The sequence below is a fragment of the Aspergillus aculeatus genome, assembly GCF_001890905.1.
Source record: "Aspergillus aculeatus ATCC 16872 unplaced genomic scaffold ASPACscaffold_20, whole genome shotgun sequence".
Lineage (NCBI taxonomy): Eukaryota > Fungi > Ascomycota > Eurotiomycetes > Eurotiales > Aspergillaceae > Aspergillus > Aspergillus aculeatus.
The window spans coordinates 424,857-441,632 of NW_017962995.1; the positions used below are offsets into that span (position 1 = coordinate 424,857).

The 16,776-nt window shown below is 55.9% G+C and overlaps 7 protein-coding genes across 7 annotated transcripts; 3 read left to right on the forward strand and 4 right to left on the reverse strand.

Annotated features, from left to right (window-relative positions):
• Window positions 1-550: 550 nt before the first annotated feature.
• ASPACDRAFT_17023 (structure-specific endonuclease subunit SLX1) lies at window positions 551-1,744 on the forward strand (the record flags this gene model as incomplete). The annotated part of the gene is made up of 2 exons (XM_020197176.1): window positions 551-777; window positions 832-1,744. Coding segments are annotated over 2 exons (1,140 nt in total), but the record flags the coding sequence as incomplete, so codon positions are not given.
• A 72-nt stretch (window positions 1,745-1,816) lies between these two features.
• Window positions 1,817-2,539, reverse strand: ASPACDRAFT_36183 (bifunctional thymidylate/uridylate kinase; the record flags this gene model as incomplete). The annotated part of the gene is made up of 2 exons (XM_020200185.1): window positions 1,817-2,346; window positions 2,404-2,539. 2 exons carry the CDS (start codon window positions 2,537-2,539, stop codon window positions 1,817-1,819), a joined length of 666 nt encoding a protein of 221 aa, XP_020051821.1.
• A 373-nt stretch (window positions 2,540-2,912) lies between these two features.
• On the forward strand, window positions 2,913-4,576 carry ASPACDRAFT_81964 (tRNA-ribosyltransferase family protein). Its single transcript, XM_020205988.1, has 3 exons — window positions 2,913-3,040; window positions 3,154-4,171; window positions 4,269-4,576. Exons 1-3 carry the CDS (start codon window positions 2,992-2,994, stop codon window positions 4,450-4,452), a joined length of 1,251 nt encoding a protein of 416 aa, XP_020051822.1. The 5' UTR covers window positions 2,913-2,991; the 3' UTR covers window positions 4,453-4,576.
• A 1,477-nt stretch (window positions 4,577-6,053) lies between these two features.
• On the forward strand, window positions 6,054-9,609 carry ASPACDRAFT_126918 (putative plasma membrane H(+)ATPase). The gene is made up of 4 exons (XM_020196985.1): window positions 6,054-6,565; window positions 6,619-6,842; window positions 6,895-7,587; window positions 7,639-9,609. Exons 1-4 carry the CDS (start codon window positions 6,103-6,105, stop codon window positions 9,343-9,345), a joined length of 3,087 nt encoding a protein of 1,028 aa, XP_020051823.1. The 5' UTR covers window positions 6,054-6,102; the 3' UTR covers window positions 9,346-9,609.
• An 883-nt stretch (window positions 9,610-10,492) lies between these two features.
• On the reverse strand, window positions 10,493-11,708 carry ASPACDRAFT_36242 (glycoside hydrolase family 18 protein; the record flags this gene model as incomplete). Its single annotated transcript, XM_020200193.1, has 4 exons — window positions 10,493-11,228; window positions 11,279-11,420; window positions 11,488-11,550; window positions 11,603-11,708. The coding sequence occupies 4 exons, from the start codon at window positions 11,706-11,708 to the stop codon at window positions 10,493-10,495; spliced, it is 1,047 nt and encodes a 348-aa protein (XP_020051824.1).
• Window positions 11,709-13,989: 2,281 nt separating this feature from the next.
• Window positions 13,990-15,241, reverse strand: ASPACDRAFT_36202 (uncharacterized protein; the record flags this gene model as incomplete). Its single annotated transcript, XM_020200188.1, has 3 exons — window positions 13,990-14,617; window positions 14,705-15,047; window positions 15,199-15,241. The coding sequence occupies 3 exons, from the start codon at window positions 15,239-15,241 to the stop codon at window positions 13,990-13,992; spliced, it is 1,014 nt and encodes a 337-aa protein (XP_020051825.1).
• Window positions 15,242-15,544: 303 nt separating this feature from the next.
• ASPACDRAFT_47842 (PQ-loop repeat-containing protein) lies at window positions 15,545-16,516 on the reverse strand (the record flags this gene model as incomplete). Its single annotated transcript, XM_020202018.1, has 4 exons — window positions 15,545-15,968; window positions 16,026-16,241; window positions 16,295-16,414; window positions 16,473-16,516. 4 exons carry the CDS (start codon window positions 16,514-16,516, stop codon window positions 15,545-15,547), a joined length of 804 nt encoding a protein of 267 aa, XP_020051826.1.
• Between the last annotated feature and the right edge of the window lie 260 nt (window positions 16,517-16,776).

Below are 16,776 nucleotides of genomic sequence, written 5' to 3' on the forward strand. Positions count from 1 at the left end.
GAAACGAAGAAGGGTTTTCTGGGGAGGTCCCGGAATACCCTTGACTGCTTAATCTGCAGCATGGTTTGTGTGCGCTGTACTCTTTGTTTGGTTCGTGGTGCGGATGGTACCTGAACTGGTCCGGGTCATGCAATGCTGGCTAGCCCACCGCCCTATGTTGGCCGAGGCCAGCCTTGGGCTCTCGTTCGTGCCTCAGGCCACAATCAATCTTGACGCACTTCCAAATAGAAACGAACTCTACACAGCATACAGATCATTGATAGAGCTACTTCTAGCTTGTGTATGATGGTTTACGGTCGCTAAGAACTTACGTCCTTGTACGCATGCTATGTACCATAGGAAGTATCTCGAGAGAGATTTTACTTCTGCCAAACTCACCTGTCATGTGACTCTGGGACTTTGTTTTCAGCCTTCCATCCCGGTCAACCAAGACCAAGAATCTCTGCGGTAGGAATTAGAAGCACTTCAAATAAACCCCGATCTCAAACTACATTAGACTGAGTCAAAACCCCAGCTTGTGCGTGTGTCTGTCAAACAAATGGACCTCCATCACACCAAGCCCATCCCAGCATACTACTGCTGCTATCTCCTCCGCTCCACCAAGAAACACGCTTGTCTATACATCGGCTCCACTCCACACCCCGCCAGACGCCTGGCCCAGCATAATGGCGAATCCAAAGGCGGTGCACGTAGGACACACCACGACGACAAACGGCCGTGGGAGATGGTCTTGACCGTCGAAGGGTTCACGAGCCGAGTGGCCGCGTTGCAATTCGAGTAAGCAACCTTCCCCATGCCCTGCATGCCCGCGCAAATCTAACCGGTCGATAGATGGGCCTGGCAGAACCCCAAGAGGGCAAGACAGATCACCGCAAACTACCACCCTGACAATGCCGGGGCCAGACCCAAAGGCCGTGGTTCGCGGAGGTCCATGAACGCTCATCTGGAGGATCTACATATATTTCTACGGTCTACGCCCTTTGCGCACTGGCCCCTCAAGGTGCGCTTCTTCGCGGCCGATGTGCATCAGACCTGGAGGATCCTGGCAGATCGAGTGCAGGGGTTTCTCCCCGATCATATTGGGGTGATTGTCGATGGCAACTGTGCTAGACCGCCCTTGCCACGTGATGAGGAGCAGGCGCAGGTCAAACGTGTCGCCGGGATGAAAGTGAATTACACGCATATGCAAGACTACATAGATAAGGCCATATTCCTTCTAGAGGACTCGGAGAGCTGTCGGTGTGAGGTGTGCGCGGCACAGCTGGTGCCAGACGCAGAAATGGTAGTGGTTTGCTCCCAGGATAACTGCTATTGCACAAGTCATCTATTGTGTTTGTCAACAAGATTCTTAGAGACTTCCGATGAGCCAGATCGGCTGGTTCCAATCAGTGGCGCTTGCCCGGGGTGTGGACAGACGGTTCCATGGTCGCTATTGATGCAGGAGCTGACGCTGCGCAACTGCGGAGCGAACAAGCCGCGAGCGAAAAGGAAGAAGATTCAAGCGGACGTGACTCAGCGAGGCTCCAGGGTCACTTCAGAGCAGGGGCGTGTCGGCGTCGATGAGACCAGCAACGAGCGTACAGCAGTTGACCTTCGAGAAGCGGATCTCCCTGACGACGTCAGTCTAGATGAGAACTGGACTGAGTCATTAGATGCGGACCTTGAGTCGGAAAATTTGATGGAGTCACGACCCCAGCCTACATCGACCAGAACTGAGATCATTATAGAAGACAGCGACTGCGAAGAGATATATACGCTAGAATGAGCAATGACGCCATTGCCAGCCGCTGATCGCTAGTGTGGGTAGAATAAGAGGTCAATGAGCTATCGATTCAAATTTCCTCAAAGGACCAATTGCATCTAGGCCACCAATGCAGTCGATGACGCTTGTCTCAACATCCTGCGCCACTTCCTCGAATGTCCTGCCCGCATCGATGGCGCGGATATTCCCGCTCCGTTGCACGCGGAAGATCGTCTGAAACAACTCGCGCACGCGGTTCTGCATGGTCGCATTCTCATAGCGTTCGGCACCAAACCCTCCACGCTGAGCAGCTGCTTCCGGGGATATACTCAGGAACAGACACAGGTCAGGCTGAGGCAGTCCAATCTCTGGCGTCCATGCCCATTCCAGGGACAGCGTGGGATTCATCTTGGCGGCCGAATACACAGCGCCGGAGTACGAATACCGATCCACAATGACGGTGACTCCATTGGCAATATCTTGCTCGATGCTTTGAGCCAGCTCCCAGCGGTTTGCGGAGAAGAGAAGATGAATAGAATGGTCGTCTAACTGCGACTGACCCCGCAGATAGCCATCGATCATCTTCCCGATGGCTGTGGTTCGATCTTGGCAGGGGTTAGATATAGTTTGCCATGCCTGTGTTATAAGAGTCTAAGGAGTACCTGGAAATCGAACATATTTGACTGCACGGCCTTTGTGTTGGAGCTTTTTGTGTAGAGACTCGCACTGGCTGGATTTGCCTGCCCTGTCCAGGCCCTCGACGACAATTAGAGCACCACGTTGAGCCGGTGTTTCCATTATGCGGGAAGATCACAGTAGGATTGGTGAGAAGCAGAGAAGTTCGTTGTGAAAGATGATCGGCGTGGGGAGGTTTAGAAGGCGGGCTTCAGTTATCGGGGGTGGATTTGGTTATCAGCCAGAGAGAATCTTACACTTAGCCTGATCGGGACAGACCGCGGGGATCCCAGCAACTTCCCGCATTTCCACATGAATCTTCTTTCTATCAGAACTTCCAACTCACTTTCTGCCTTCTCCAGCGACTCTCCGTCGCATACAACCTCGCACTGATCGTCATGGACCCCGAGTCATCCCTTCAGTTACCGCAGGAGATGCTCAACTTCACCACTACAGCCTCGATTCTGACCCCTCGGCTGGGAAGACTGGCCGTGGCGGGCAGGAAACTCATCTCCACGCCGCACTACATCCCTCTAACATCTCGAGGAATCGTTCCGCATATAACACATGATATCATGCGCGATCAAACTGCTATTGGCAGTCTCTTTATTGGACTCGAAGATTGTACGAGCGTTTCCCAGCCCCTTCGACCAGTCAACCGCCCAAGAGCAATATCACATACCAACCAAGAAAAAAAGAAAACCGCTAACATCAATGCCCGTGGGGGCGCAGATCAGTCATAGAAAGACAAACCCCGAAGCATCCCTTTCCTCCTGCATATACGATTCCGACGGCAGCCAATGAGTCGGCGCTGCGCAATTTCATCTGCCAACCCGATGACCAGCTGTTGATCATGGGCCCGCGTCGCGAACCGCCGATCAAATGCCCGCCCTCGAATACGCCCAACTCGGTCGCCATCCTTACCTCGGTGGGCTACCGACAACTGGAGGCGACGCACTACCTGGATGCCATCCGCCACCTGCGGCCGGATATCGTCGTCGGCCTCGCCGACCTGGTGCGCGGCCACAACCCAGGACTGAAGCGGCGCGGGAAGATGGTCGACCGGACGCACGCCTACACGACGCACGCCACGGAACAGCTGTACAACCACAAAGACACAACGCAGCGATCGAACGCTGTCTACTTTGCCCCGGTGCTGCCGCTCGAGAACGCGGAGCAGTCCATCTACCTGGAGGATTTGGAGAATGACCTCCGCCCGTACATCTCCGGCCTGGCGCTGTACGAGTCGGCCTCGCTCTCCGCCGTGTCGGAGGCGCTGGGCGACCTTCCGCGACTGCTGTTCGGCGCGCCGGCCACCCCTCACGATATCCTCCGCGATGTCTCCCTGGGCGCGGACCTGCACACCATTCCTTTCGTGGGTGTATGTTCCGACGCCGGCATTGCCCTGGACTTCACCTTCCAGCCGCAGCAGCAGGAGTCGCAATCATCTACTACGTCCACTCCATTAGCCTATGACCTCTGGTCCTCCGACCACAAAACCAACACCCGCCGGCTCTCAGAATCATGCGAATGCTACACCTGCCGCAACCACCACCGCGCCTACCTGCACCATCTGCTCTCCGCCAAGGAGATGCTCGCGTGGTCCCTCCTGCAGATCCACAACCACCACACCATGGACATCTTCTTTGCTCAGATCCGCGAGAGTATCGAACGGGGCACTTTTGATGTTGATGCCCAGACCTTCTCGCGGACATACAGCTCGGAGCTCCCCGAGCCGAAGGGTCAAGGACCACGGTGCGTGCCCTTTTGGAAACAGATCCTCACATACATACAAACCTATTCAAATATACCATAAAACCAAACCATGCTAACTCACTATACCCATGAACAGACTACGAGGCTATCAACTCCCCGCTTCCGGCCCCAACCAACCCCGCCGGCACGCCCGGGTGTACGGCCGCCTCGACGACGCGGCGGAGAAATTCGCCGAGTCGCAATCCTCCGTGGCCACGCCCGACACGGGCGCCGAGGGGCTGGAGGAGCACGGGTTTGCGGAGAGGGCTAGCGGACTATGACTCGAGCATATCATTTGAAAGATGCATATACGATATAATTCAAGAAGCATTGCGGTAGAATAGCTTAGCTTGGTATAGCATAGCATAGCATAGCACAGCACAGCATCCCACGATATGCATAATGCAGCAGTATACTATATCATATAAAACACATACATACTACGTTACCACATCGAAAGACCACATCCTATCATCGATTCTGTCCTACCTTCTACAATTGACATTCAAGAAGATAGAATCAAGAGCAGGAGACCGGACAGAAGAAATAAAGAGGAGTGTTATCGCTTTCGCTAGGCATAAAACCCTAGCCTTGGAGGATTATATCTGGGTAGCAGCATACATCCCGCTTTAAAATGATCATGACCACCATTTTACATTAAATACCGATCAATTGCATACTAGTAAGCTAACTACTTCGTATCTATAGTACATATCCACTCTATAACTCCAATCCCAATCTGAACCCCAGAACCAAATAGAACTCAAGACACAACAATCGACCGGAGTCATGCCGTCACCACCAAGATTCAAAGTTTCCAGGACTATCCGGGCGGGCGCCGTCATCTTTTCCGGAATGGACGGTTAACTACAAGTCAGAGGAGAAGAGGCCGAGATGTTTCTCCATAAGGTAAGAAGAACCCCAAAAAAGGGGAAGAAGAAACTCATGATGAGTCGATTACGTCTAAGACTTTTTCCATGGAGTAGATGGAAGGGGTTGCATCCGGAGCCAAACCGGCTAAACCCCATCGGTCAAGCGTGGGAAGTATACACACCCACAGTCAACACCTCATTCTTCGCCTCACCTCTTCACCTCTTCAACCACTCAGACCAACTCTCCAACAAAGCTTGGCGGATGAGACTACACACTCTGGCAGCTGTCATGGCATCTCCTATCATCTTTCCCTCCGAGTCTACCGATCTACAGTTCACTGTCCTCATCACTCCTCGCCTCCTTAGCTGGTCGACACTTCATCCGATCCTTGGAAATCCTCAAGTCAATTCACCTCACTCATCGAATGGACAATTCCCAATAGTCCGCTCGGCCCGGCACTCTCCAGACGGGCTCAGTCGGTACACCCACTGAAAGCACCATGTCTCATACGTCAAGACCTCTCCGAGTGGTCGATCAACGAGTCATACCCCTAGCACCAGCAAAGTCATTCGTTGAGGGAGCATGGCGGTCGTTCAAACCACTGTTACACCCACACCCACGTAAACCTGGGGAGGTTAAGGTACAGTACGGGGCCTCTTACACGGAACTCTCACTCCGCAGCAACCCGGGAGCTTTTTGTAGAAAAGAATAATCTACTACGTCAGCATGATTATCTGCACAAGGGTGATTCTCCGCAGATGTCGTCCGCGCTGCTCCCCTGCACTTCCGCCGCTCACTGCTAGTCAAGCCTTTTCTCTCTTGCATCTTCTCTTTGTGCTGTTGGGGAAAAGAGGCTTATGGTGAACTTCTCCCAGCCTATCGTTTGCTTTCGCGTCTTCATCCTTTTCTTTCTAGCTCTCTCTCGCTTTCGCCGTCTTTCCCCTCCCGGTTCGTAATACGGAACGGAGGACAGCAGAGAAGCAGAAAGAGAGAGGGTAACCCCCACCTTCCCCCCCCCTCTGCTGCATAAGGCAAAGTGATTTAATCCAAGACACACCATGGCTGAGCAAGGAGTGCCAACCACGGTGGCCAACACGCTCGACGTCGAACGCGGAGGCGGCGGCGCACAACCGCAGCCCTCGAGCTCGGAGCAGCGCCGTGACTCGCGGCGGATTTCCCGCGTCTCCTACAAGGAGGACTACGCCAACCTCGACGAGTACGGCAAACTGGTCAAGTATGCCTCGACCTATCGCGAGGGTGGGCGAGGCGACGAAGGGCAGGGCGAGGAGGAGATGAAGCGCGTGTGGTACGCGCCCTGGAAGAAGCGCAAGGTCTTCGTCAAGCACGTCGATCAGCAGCTGGGCTATCCGGAGGAGTGGCTCCTCACGGACATCCGCCAGGGCTTGTCCAGCAGCGAAGTGCCGGACCGCCGGCGTCGCTCGGGCTGGAACGAATTGACCTCCGAGAAGGAGAACCCCATCGCCAAGATCCTATCCTACTTTCGGGGTCCGATTCTTTATGGTATGTTGCTGTGCTGCCTAGCCCAAAAAAGTAGAGCTGACTTGGTGAGGTAGTCATGGAACTGGCCGTGCTTCTTGCCGCGGGCTTGGATGACTGGATCGACTTTGGTGTCATCATCGGTATTCTTTGCTTGAACGCCGCGGTGGGTTGGTACCAGGAAAAGCAAGCCGCGGACGTGGTCGCCAGTTTGAAGGGCGATATCGCCATGAGAGCAACGGTCATCCGTGATGGCCAGCAGCAGGAGATTCTCGCTCGGGAGCTTGTTCCAGGTGACGTGGTAGGTTCTCTGGCCTCTCAGTAACGCAGTCCAAAACTAACACGCGGTGGAGATTATCGTTTCCGAGGGCCATGTCATCCCTGGCGACGCTAAGGTGATTTGCGACTACAACGACCCCAATGGATTTGAGGAGTACAAGAGAATGCTGGAGCAAGGCGATCTCAGCAGTACCTCCGAGTCCGATCTCGAGGACAACGAGCCCGAGAAGCCCGGAAAGCAAGCCGAGATCGGCGGGGAGGATCCCGAGAAGGATCAGCCGCAGTCGAAGCCCAGGCGCGGGTACCCCATCCTGGCCTGCGATCACTCGGCCATCACCGGCGAGTCCCTGGCCGTGGACCGCTATATGGGTGGGATGATCTACTACACCACCGGCTGCAAGCGCGGCAAGGCCTATGCCGTGGTGCAGACTGGGGCGAGAAACTCGTTTGTCGGCAAGACCGCCAGCATGGTGCTGTCCGCCAAGGGCGCGGGCCACTTCGAGATCGTCATGGACAACATCGGAACGTCGCTGTTGATCCTGGTCATGGCGTGGATCCTGGCGGCGTGGATCGGTGGCTTCTTCCGCCACATCCCCATCGCCTCGCCGGGCCAGCAGACGCTGCTGCACTACACCCTTGCTCTGCTGATTATCGGCGTTCCCGTCGGTTTGCCTGTGGTCACGACGACGACCATGGCCGTGGGGGCCGCGTACCTGGCGAAGAAGAAGGCCATCGTGCAGAAACTGACTGCCATCGAATCTCTAGCGGTATGCACCCTCCCACACAGCAAAACACGGAGCGACACTGACAAAGATTAGGGCGTTGATATCCTCTGTTCGGATAAAACCGGCACACTAACGGCCAACAAACTCAGCATCCGGGAGCCATACGTGGCGGAGGGCGTGGACGTGGACTGGATGTTCGCGGTGGCGGTGCTGGCCTCGTCTCACAACATCGAATCCCTGGACCCGATCGATAAAGTGACCATCCTCACGCTCCGCCAGTACCCGAAGGCCCGCGAGATTCTTCGCCGCGGCTGGAAGACGGAGAAGTTCACGCCGTTCGACCCGGTGTCCAAGCGCATCGTGACGGTCGCCAGCTGCGACGGCATCCGGTACACGTGCACCAAGGGCGCGCCGAAGGCGGTGCTCCAGCTGACTAACTGCTCTAAGGAGACAGCGGACCACTACAAGACCAAGGCGCAGGAATTCGCGCACCGCGGGTTCCGCTCGCTGGGCGTCGCTGTGCAGAGGGAGGGTGAAGATTGGACGCTCCTGGGGATGTTGCCGATGTTCGACCCGCCGCGCGAAGACACGGCGCAGACGATCACGGAGGCGCAGAATTTGGGCATCAGCGTCAAGATGCTGACGGGCGACGCGATCGCGATCGCCAAGGAGACGTGCAAGATGCTCGCCCTCGGAACCAAGGTGTACAACTCGGACAAGCTGATCCACGGCGGGCTCAGCGGAGCCATGGCAGGCGACCTGGTCGAGAAAGCCGACGGCTTCGCGGAGGTGTTCCCCGAGCACAAGTACCAAGTAGTGCAGATGCTGCAGGACCGGGGCCACCTGACGGCGATGACAGGCGACGGGGTCAATGACGCGCCGTCCCTGAAGAAAGCCGACTGCGGCATCGCGGTCGAAGGCGCGTCCGAGGCCGCCCAATCCGCCTCGGACATCGTCTTCCTTGAGCCGGGCCTGTCGACGATCATCGACTCGATTAAGGTCGCGCGCCAGATCTTCCACCGCATGAAAGCCTACATCCAGTACCGTATCGCGCTGTGCCTGCACCTGGAAATTTACCTCGTGACGAGCATGATCATTCTAAACGAGAGCATCCGCGTTGAACTCATCGTCTTCCTGGCCCTCTTCGCCGATCTCGCAACAGTAGCCGTCGCCTACGACAACGCCTCCTTCGACCTACGACCCGTGGAATGGCAACTCCCGAAGATCTGGTTCATATCCGTGCTGCTGGGCCTGCTCCTCGCCCTGGGCACATGGGTCGTCCGCGGCACAATGTTTTTACCTTCTGGCGGAATCATCCAAAACTGGGGCTCCATCCAAGAAGTGTTGTTCCTGGAAGTGGCCCTCACAGAGAACTGGCTCATCTTCGTCACCCGCGGCATGGACACCTGGCCGTCCATCCATTTAGTCACCGCCATTTTGGGGGTTGACATCCTGGCCACAATCTTCTGTTTGTTTGGATGGTTCAGCAACCAGAACATGCCCACGATCCCGAAAGACCAGTTCGTGGAAACCAATAACGGCTGGACGGATATTGTGACGGTGGTGCGCGTCTGGGGCTACTCGTTGGGCGTCGAGATCGTGATCGCCCTCGTGTATGTGATGCTGAACAAGTTCAAGTGGCTTGATAATCTGGGCCGCGCCAAGCGCGATAAGGGTGACCTGAAGATTGAGAATCTGTTGGGCCATTTGGCGCGGTTGACGGTCGAGTATGAGGAGCCTGGAAAGCCCAAGGGCCGCTTCTCGTTGGCGGCCTCGAAGGAGGAGGAGGAGCTGGAGTAGATGAGCTCGGGATGTGCGGGAGCGCGAGTGGGTGATTTCGGTGGGGTGGAAGGAGGAGGCAGTGGTGGGGGTGGAGGATTAGCTGGGGGGTTTATTGGGGGTAGATGAGGAAGTTAGGAGGTTGGGTAGGGTTGAGGAGGAGGAGGAGTATAAGAAGTACGGTTTATGGGTTATGTGATGTTTTCGATGCTGCGCTGCTGCTGGGTAATTGTTCAGTACTTAATTAATATATAAGGCTGTCCGACAGGGCAGTTCATAGTGGGTAATTGATTTGAGTTTTTCGTCGATGAAGAGATGTATACAGTAGTTAGGGCTGGAATACGGTGAATGACTTGCCTCAGTATCTGATACTTATACCTTGCCGACATAGAGTATAGGCTACGTGTCATCAAGCTAGGGTATATATACTCTTGATCACTTGAGCAGACTGACTTGATAGAATGAGTAAGATGGCTTCTGACGAGGCGCAACACTCACCTCCGATCCTCCAGCACCCGCTCCCACAGCCTCTTCAACTCATCGCCCACTCATTAATCAATCCACAGACAGAATAAATCAAAACAAAACCTACCATACAGAAACACGAGCCCTGTTCCCCGCAAACAAAGCATGAGGCACATTCTTACTCTCATCACTTTTCGCTACCAGCATCCCCCACCGCAAAAACACCCCCTGCAAACTCGTCCGCATCCCGATGTAATCCGCCGTAACGACTTTCCCATCACGATCCATCCTCAGCCCCAAAATCCTTGGGATGCGACTCCACAGCGCCGCCGGATACTTCATGATATCAGGGCGTTGTGGCATACGACGCTCTCGCCATCGACAAATCCAAACCACACCCGAAGCATATCGTGCCTGCTTCCGTGGTCGTCCTCCCCGTCGTCCTGTAGGCGTTCAATGGACGCGATGCTGCAGCTGAGCTCGAATGCAACTATCCATGCAGCCAAGACCGATAACCCATGAGCAGTCGGTTGCTCCCGCGAGTCGTGGGGGTTGATTTGACGGGAAAATCAAGTCAGCACGTGCCAATTGTCCAAGTCGCCCGTCACCTGAGTTCAGGAAGAGCGAATTGGGAGGAAATGAGGTCGATCGCGCAGGGCTGAGAGGACTACCACCATCACCACCACCACCTCAGTAAACCCCCCTACAACCCACTCACCGGATACCGAAACTTATGATAAATCCTCGACATCGTCTGCGTCAACGCGGAGCGAATCCCACTCAAGTACCCGGGATTGCCGTACGCCTGGGTGACATCCCACAGCATGACGCCGCCAAACGACTTGAAGGACTTGGTGTACTGGATGACCTGCTGCAGCTGCGAGCTGGAGACGTACCCGGACCCCGCGGCGCCGGTGTTGGCGGGCGCCCCGACGAGGACCTTGACGTTCTTGTTCTGCGAGACGGTGCGGGCCCAGGTGTCCCACTGGGCGAAGTTGAAGGAGGACTGGGTGGACTGGCCCGGCTGGAAGGAGGTCAGGCCGCAGGGGTTGTTGTAGAACTGCACCCAGACCGCATCGATGGAGACGGGGCCGTTGAGGATCTCCTGGTCGGCGAGGTCGGGGTAGGGGCACTGCGGCGCCGCGGTCAGGAAGTACGGCTTGGAGGGGTCGGTGTCGGCGAGGGCGCGCAGGCGGTTGGCGAAGGGGGCCATCTTGTTGACGGTGGCCTCGAAGTCGAAGTCGAAGCCGTCGACGGAGGCGTTGCCGAAGGGGCGAAGCGTTTTGTTACTGGATGGCGGCGGACCGAACGTCTGCCAGACCAAGTCGGCGCCGGCCTGCGCCGCCGCGTCGGACGCAAACCCGCCTTCGCTGTACGTCGCCCCGCCGATGGAGAGGATCACCGTCTTGCCTTTCTGCTGGCACGTGGTGATGTCGTTGCTGGCCAGGGTTAGGGTCAACATTTACCCCGCAAACAGAGCGGTACATACCCAATCTGCGGACAATTGGGCAAATTGGTCCCGTTGAACAACGGACAAGCCTTGCTGGTGTCGGCGAAGTCATACTCGGGCACGCCGCCTGCCCCGTTCACCCGCATCACAAACGCCAGGATAAGAACATCGATGTTGGGATCTGGTCGCGAGATTAGCTCTGCCCAGAGTCGCATGTCGCAAGTGGGCAGGTGGTGTGGACACTCTACCGTCGCAATAATAGGACAGATTCTGCTGCGCCAAGTTCCCCGACCCCCGATACGAGTTCTGGCCTAGCCCTAAGTCAGTTTGAACGTCCATCTGTCACAGTATCACTCCACCCACCCCAGTAGACAGCCACATTGTTCGAGGACGAAAGATCGAGCTTCGCGGACGCTCCGCTCAGCGAAGCCAGCGCCGCTGTCCAGGCGAGGATGGATTGGAAGAACATCGTGCTGTTCGATAATCGACCACACGAGTGGAAAGATGTGCTGGAAGTAGACAACACGAAGGGAAGAGTGTGAACAGATATCTTTGCACAACAAAAGACGAAAGAGGGGGTATAACTGATGCTTACTCAGGTGGTGGTGATGGTGGTGGTGGTGGTGGTGGTGACAATGCTTCCCCTAAGTCAGTATCTCGTGTGTCGCTTGTCGAACCTCGTTTCCGAATAACCTCAACTTCCATCCAGCCCGATGAGACAGCAACCTCCACTTTATATCCCCATTTCCCCTCTAGACAGCCAACCTTAACGACGTTAACGTCAATAACCCCAAACCGGTCACCCATCTGATAGAGCCAGTTATCGTTGTCATGCGTTCTGATCGCATGGTCTTGATCAAGAGTGTGGTTCTTTCCGGGATCGTCAGGGCCAGGATCATCCACACATTCTTGACACTTCCGAGTACAGACACACGCGCAGCCGGACAAAAGAGGCGCCAGTGGGACGAGGCGGGGAAGAGAGCATCCCCTGACGGCCGGAACTGTCATATTGATAGCCGTAGCCGTGCCTGTGATCGGGTTAGTTTGGGGGGGGTGGAGTGGGGGGAAAAGGTCATACTGGATTGGGAGTTGGGAGCGGAGTTGAGGCCGGCCGGGGCCAAGTTCGCATTCCATATCCCTGGGCAACTGGCCTCGAGGAAGAATGCTGCCAGGTTGAGTTGGGTAGAGGTAGAACCCAATTGACTTCGTGAACATGATCTACCAGACAGAGTAGAGCTGTCGCTGAGGTAGCAGTTATCCACGTGTAGTTTTAGTTGATCCAGCGGAGGGAGAGCCCAACCGCTCTAGCCCTAATGCTTCAAGCACGCCATGATCAATCACCACACCCGAACCACCAGCACGATACAGCACATCACAACCACCCGGCACCATCTTCAAATCCTGCGCTCCAACCCCAAACGCCTCAAATCCAAAGCTAAACACAATTCGATTCCCCTTCCGGCCTCCCCCAAGGCCTAGCCTCTAAGCCTTCTTCCACCGCATTGCCCGCATTGCCCAAACCCCCCACCATCCCTAACGAATGACGCAAAACCATCCCTCTACAATCTGCCGGTTGACCACCGCATCTACTTCCTGTTCCTGTTCCCGTCCCCCCATTTCATCGTCAAGCGGAAGCCACGCGCCCACCATGCAAGGGACAAGATGATCATTGACCATTGATTGACCGGGGTAAGTAGGAAAGTAAGAACAGAAAACGGCGACTCACCACCAGAGCACGTTTAGTCCAGACCTGTTCCAATACGCAAGACAAGACAAGACAAGACAAGACAAGCAACCTTTGGTCGAATCACACGCCCTCGCGCTCCCCTCCCGGATCCTCATACCCCTTACCCCCACTGTCACGAAGGCTCAGTATCATCAGTGGATGATGGGGACAGGGGCAGGGGCGGGTGATACTGCACTTGACAAGACCATCAATGATGATGAGGTAGGATGATCGAAATATACTTTCTGCTGGTGTTATACAACCAAGCACTAGTAGGTTTAGTATACATCCCGCGTAGCACAACACCATAGGAAAAAAAAAAAAAAAAAAAAAGAAAACGCCTGCAAGATACACAAGCCAAGGGATGGAACCAGAAACGTGCAAACAGCCCCATCCCCATCCCCATCCCCATCCCCATCCCCATCCCCATCCCCGTCCCCGTCCACGGGTCTGTCTAGGTCGATCCTAATCCCGCGCACGGACAACGCTCTGCTTTGTCCAGACCCTTCCTGCCCTCTGAAACATCCTGTGCGTCTGTGTACCTGCGTCTGATGGACGTGCTTTCAACCTAAATTCTATTTTGGGGGACGGTTGCGGATGGGATCCTCTGGATGAGGGGCGGGGAGGAATGCGCCGGGCGACTGTTGGCCCGGGGATATATGGTATGCTAGGTGGCCTGGCTGCATCGCTGGGATTGGCATTAGGGTCTGTGCAGTGGGAGGGTTCGTTGATACTCAAATGAAGAGTCATTTAGTATTGGGGTGGAGGTAGATTGTACTGTAGGCTGTAGGCTGTAGGCTGCGGCTACAGCGACAGTGAGGTCATTGGGGCTAACGTTACCTGTGCTCCCCACTGATCCCTATGGTCGAACACAGCAGGACATGGATTGTGGAACCGCACTTGGTCTGGACTAGACAGCATTGACGCTGGGTTGGCATTCCCTACGTGGTACGGAGTACTCGGCCTGCCTACTCTCACGAGATATACCACTGCATGGGACAAACTACTAACTATCCTCAACAATCTACCGCGCAATCCCCACCACCCGCTCAAAAGCCGCCTCATTCTCCAACTCCCCATCAATAACCCCCGCAACCTTCAACACATCCACGACCCCATCCACCACCTCGCGCTTGACCCCCCGCGTCCCCTGACTAAACCGCACATCCTTCATCCACTCCCGCGCATCCTCCTCCCCATACGTACACCCGAGCTCCCCGGTCCCCAACAACTTGATCACCCTCTCGCGATCCGCCTCAAACTCCTCAATCCCGCGATCCAACACCTCAAACAGGCTCTCCAACCTCGCATCCCTCCCCAACTCCCCAACGGGGAACGTCGCCGTCGACGCGACAATCATCCACGACGGCCAGGGGGTATAGATCTCGCCGATCTTCTTCAACGGCGGGTGCGGGTTTGCGACCGTGGGCCGGAAATACGGCTTCGTCGTGAATTCCTCCCACATGAAGAAGTCGGCCGTCGGGGTCGGGGTCGGGGTCGGGGTCGTTTTTTGGTGTTGATCGGGAGTGTCATCGTAGCCGGTGACCCCGTTGCGGAGGGACCCGAAGGGCCCCAGGATGGTTGGGGTGAGGGTGTCCCTCTCCGACCAGTGGTGGGTCTGCGAGAGGACGAAGGACATGATGTGGGAGCCGCTGTAACCATGCACCATGCCACCATGCACTGTCAGTCGTGGCAATCTTGGTATAGGGCGAATCATGTTTTTTATGTAGGATGCTCACCTTCCCAAGCGACTTACGCCCACCCTCCCCCCCTTCAGATCCTCCACGCCCCGGATCGTCTCCCGCTCGCGCCCGGTGACGATCGCCCACCGCAGCGGCGTGTCCACCCAGTGGCCCACGATCTTGTAGCCGTCCGTCGCGGCGGGCTTCGGCGCCTGCTGCTTGCCCACCAGCCCGGCGACCCAGCCTTCCGTCAGCCCGATCGCGAGGTCGATCTCCTGGTCGCGGAGCGAGGTGATCATGTGGCCCGTGCCGGAGGGGAAGGGGACCAGCCGGACTTCGAACGGGAGCTGGGCGGCGGCGGAGGAGCGCAGCGCCAGGTGCAGCGGGCCGAGGTAGTGCTCTTTTTTTTCTGTTAGTACCTTGGTAGGAAGTATGGGAGGGTGTGGGTGGTGGGGGACTGGTGGCTCTGGTTTGATTTCTTGCGCAGGAGAATGGCTTGGGATGTATGAGGGGTGGTGATGGTCTTGCTGGAATACTAAGGGCAGACATACCTGGCACATAGCCAATTCGGATCGTTTCTGTGTTGGAGGCCATGGTTGGGAGCTTTCGATGTTGTGCAGTACGGGAAACAGGCAACGGACTAACACTTGAGAGCGAAAGGATGGATGGTGGGGGATGGAGTTGACCCCGCGGACTGAGCGGCAGCGGCATGTCATCTGCCGCCCGCTCGGCGATCGATCGGACGGAGAGCGGTCCCGTTTCCACTGTAAAACAACAAGAAAGCTCCATGAATATATCTATAGTCTCCAACAAAACAGCCTGTGTAGTCTGAAGATCCAATTTAAGAATCTAGCCCTACAACAAACTGCCACATCTATATACACGCCAACAAAGGCATCAAGTCATCCGAATATCCTTCTCCTCAACCTCCCACCCCTCACTCGCACCCCGAGAAGGACTGCCCGCAGCCCCAAACGAGGGTCCACTATACATCCAGAACTGCAGTCCTAGATACAAATCACAGATGCACTGGAACATCGCGCACAGCCGGAACGACCAGGGGATCACCTCCGCGCTGCAGAAGAAGTAGCTCAGCTTCGTGATGTCACCCAGAATCCACGCCGCAACCACCGACAGCCGGAACCCCACGCAGGACCGCGATTGATGGTTTTTGATGACTTGGGGCAACGGCAGCGTCGCCTCCACTGCGAGGCCGACGTATCCCAGCAGACCGATATAGGACTGCGAGTAGGCGAGCGGCGGAAGGAAGACTTGGACGACGGCGAGGCCAACGGTGAAATAGGCGAGGAACATCCAGTAACTACACAATCAGTTGGGTCAGCAGCCACATCGCAATTGGGGCAACACGGAAACATACGGCTTCGCGCTCCGCCACTGCCAGAAATCATACGGTCTCGTGAACCCCTGCCCGCTGTCGACGCTGCTAAAGGGGACGTGCTCCACGCCATTCTTCAACCCAGGGGCCGGCCGGTTGTCGAGGGCTACCTTGAGCAGAATAATCTGCACTCCGATCGTGAGGACGGCCTGGATGAGGAGCGAAAGAGAGTACTTGGCGCCGAACCAGTAGAAGACCCTAGGTATTATGTGTCAGTCCCCGTCGCGTCACTGCCCCACGACACGTCTTACTTCAGAATCGACGCAATAAGCATGATCAATGGGATGTCCATGGAGAAGCCAGCCGAGCTTCGGCTGCGGTGGATGCTGAGGATCTGGTCCGCATACGAGGTGACCGGCGAGGTCATGATACTGTTTGAGATTCATTATCAGTGATCTGGTCAGGCCAACAGCGGACATAGAAGCGCACAATAGAGGAGCTCCATATTCAAGGGCTTGCGATAAGAGATTCATGGTGTGTTCAGTAGCCCGTCGAAGCGTATGAGAACGTGTTGAGAGCGGAGATTGCGGTGGACCGGAGATGAGATGATCTATAACTGTCGGCCAAAAGAGGAGTCGCGCATAAAAACACACCGAGATCCTAAACCACGCTGGAAGAAACGAAGAGAATGAAAGGATGGATTGCAACGGCCGTGTCAGATCTCCAGCCCCTCGAGAGTCAAGCCACCACCGGATGCGTCTTTCCTCCCTTTTACTTTTTCCCCTGGCGCCCG

Coding starts and splice junctions, on each gene's coding strand:
- ASPACDRAFT_81964 (XM_020205988.1), top strand. CDS start 2,992: ATGCGCGATCAAACTGCTATTGGCAGTCTCTTTATTGGACTCGAAGAT. Junction 3,041..3,153: donor CTTTATTGGACTCGAAGATT/GTACGAGCGTTT, acceptor GGCGCAGATCAG/TCATAGAAAGACAAACCCCG. Junction 4,172..4,268: donor CCGAAGGGTCAAGGACCACG/GTGCGTGCCCTT, acceptor ACCCATGAACAG/ACTACGAGGCTATCAACTCC.
- ASPACDRAFT_126918 (XM_020196985.1), top strand. CDS start 6,103: ATGGCTGAGCAAGGAGTGCCAACCACGGTGGCCAACACGCTCGACGTC. Junction 6,843..6,894: donor AGCTTGTTCCAGGTGACGTG/GTAGGTTCTCTG, acceptor CACGCGGTGGAG/ATTATCGTTTCCGAGGGCCA. Junction 7,588..7,638: donor CTGCCATCGAATCTCTAGCG/GTATGCACCCTC, acceptor GACAAAGATTAG/GGCGTTGATATCCTCTGTTC.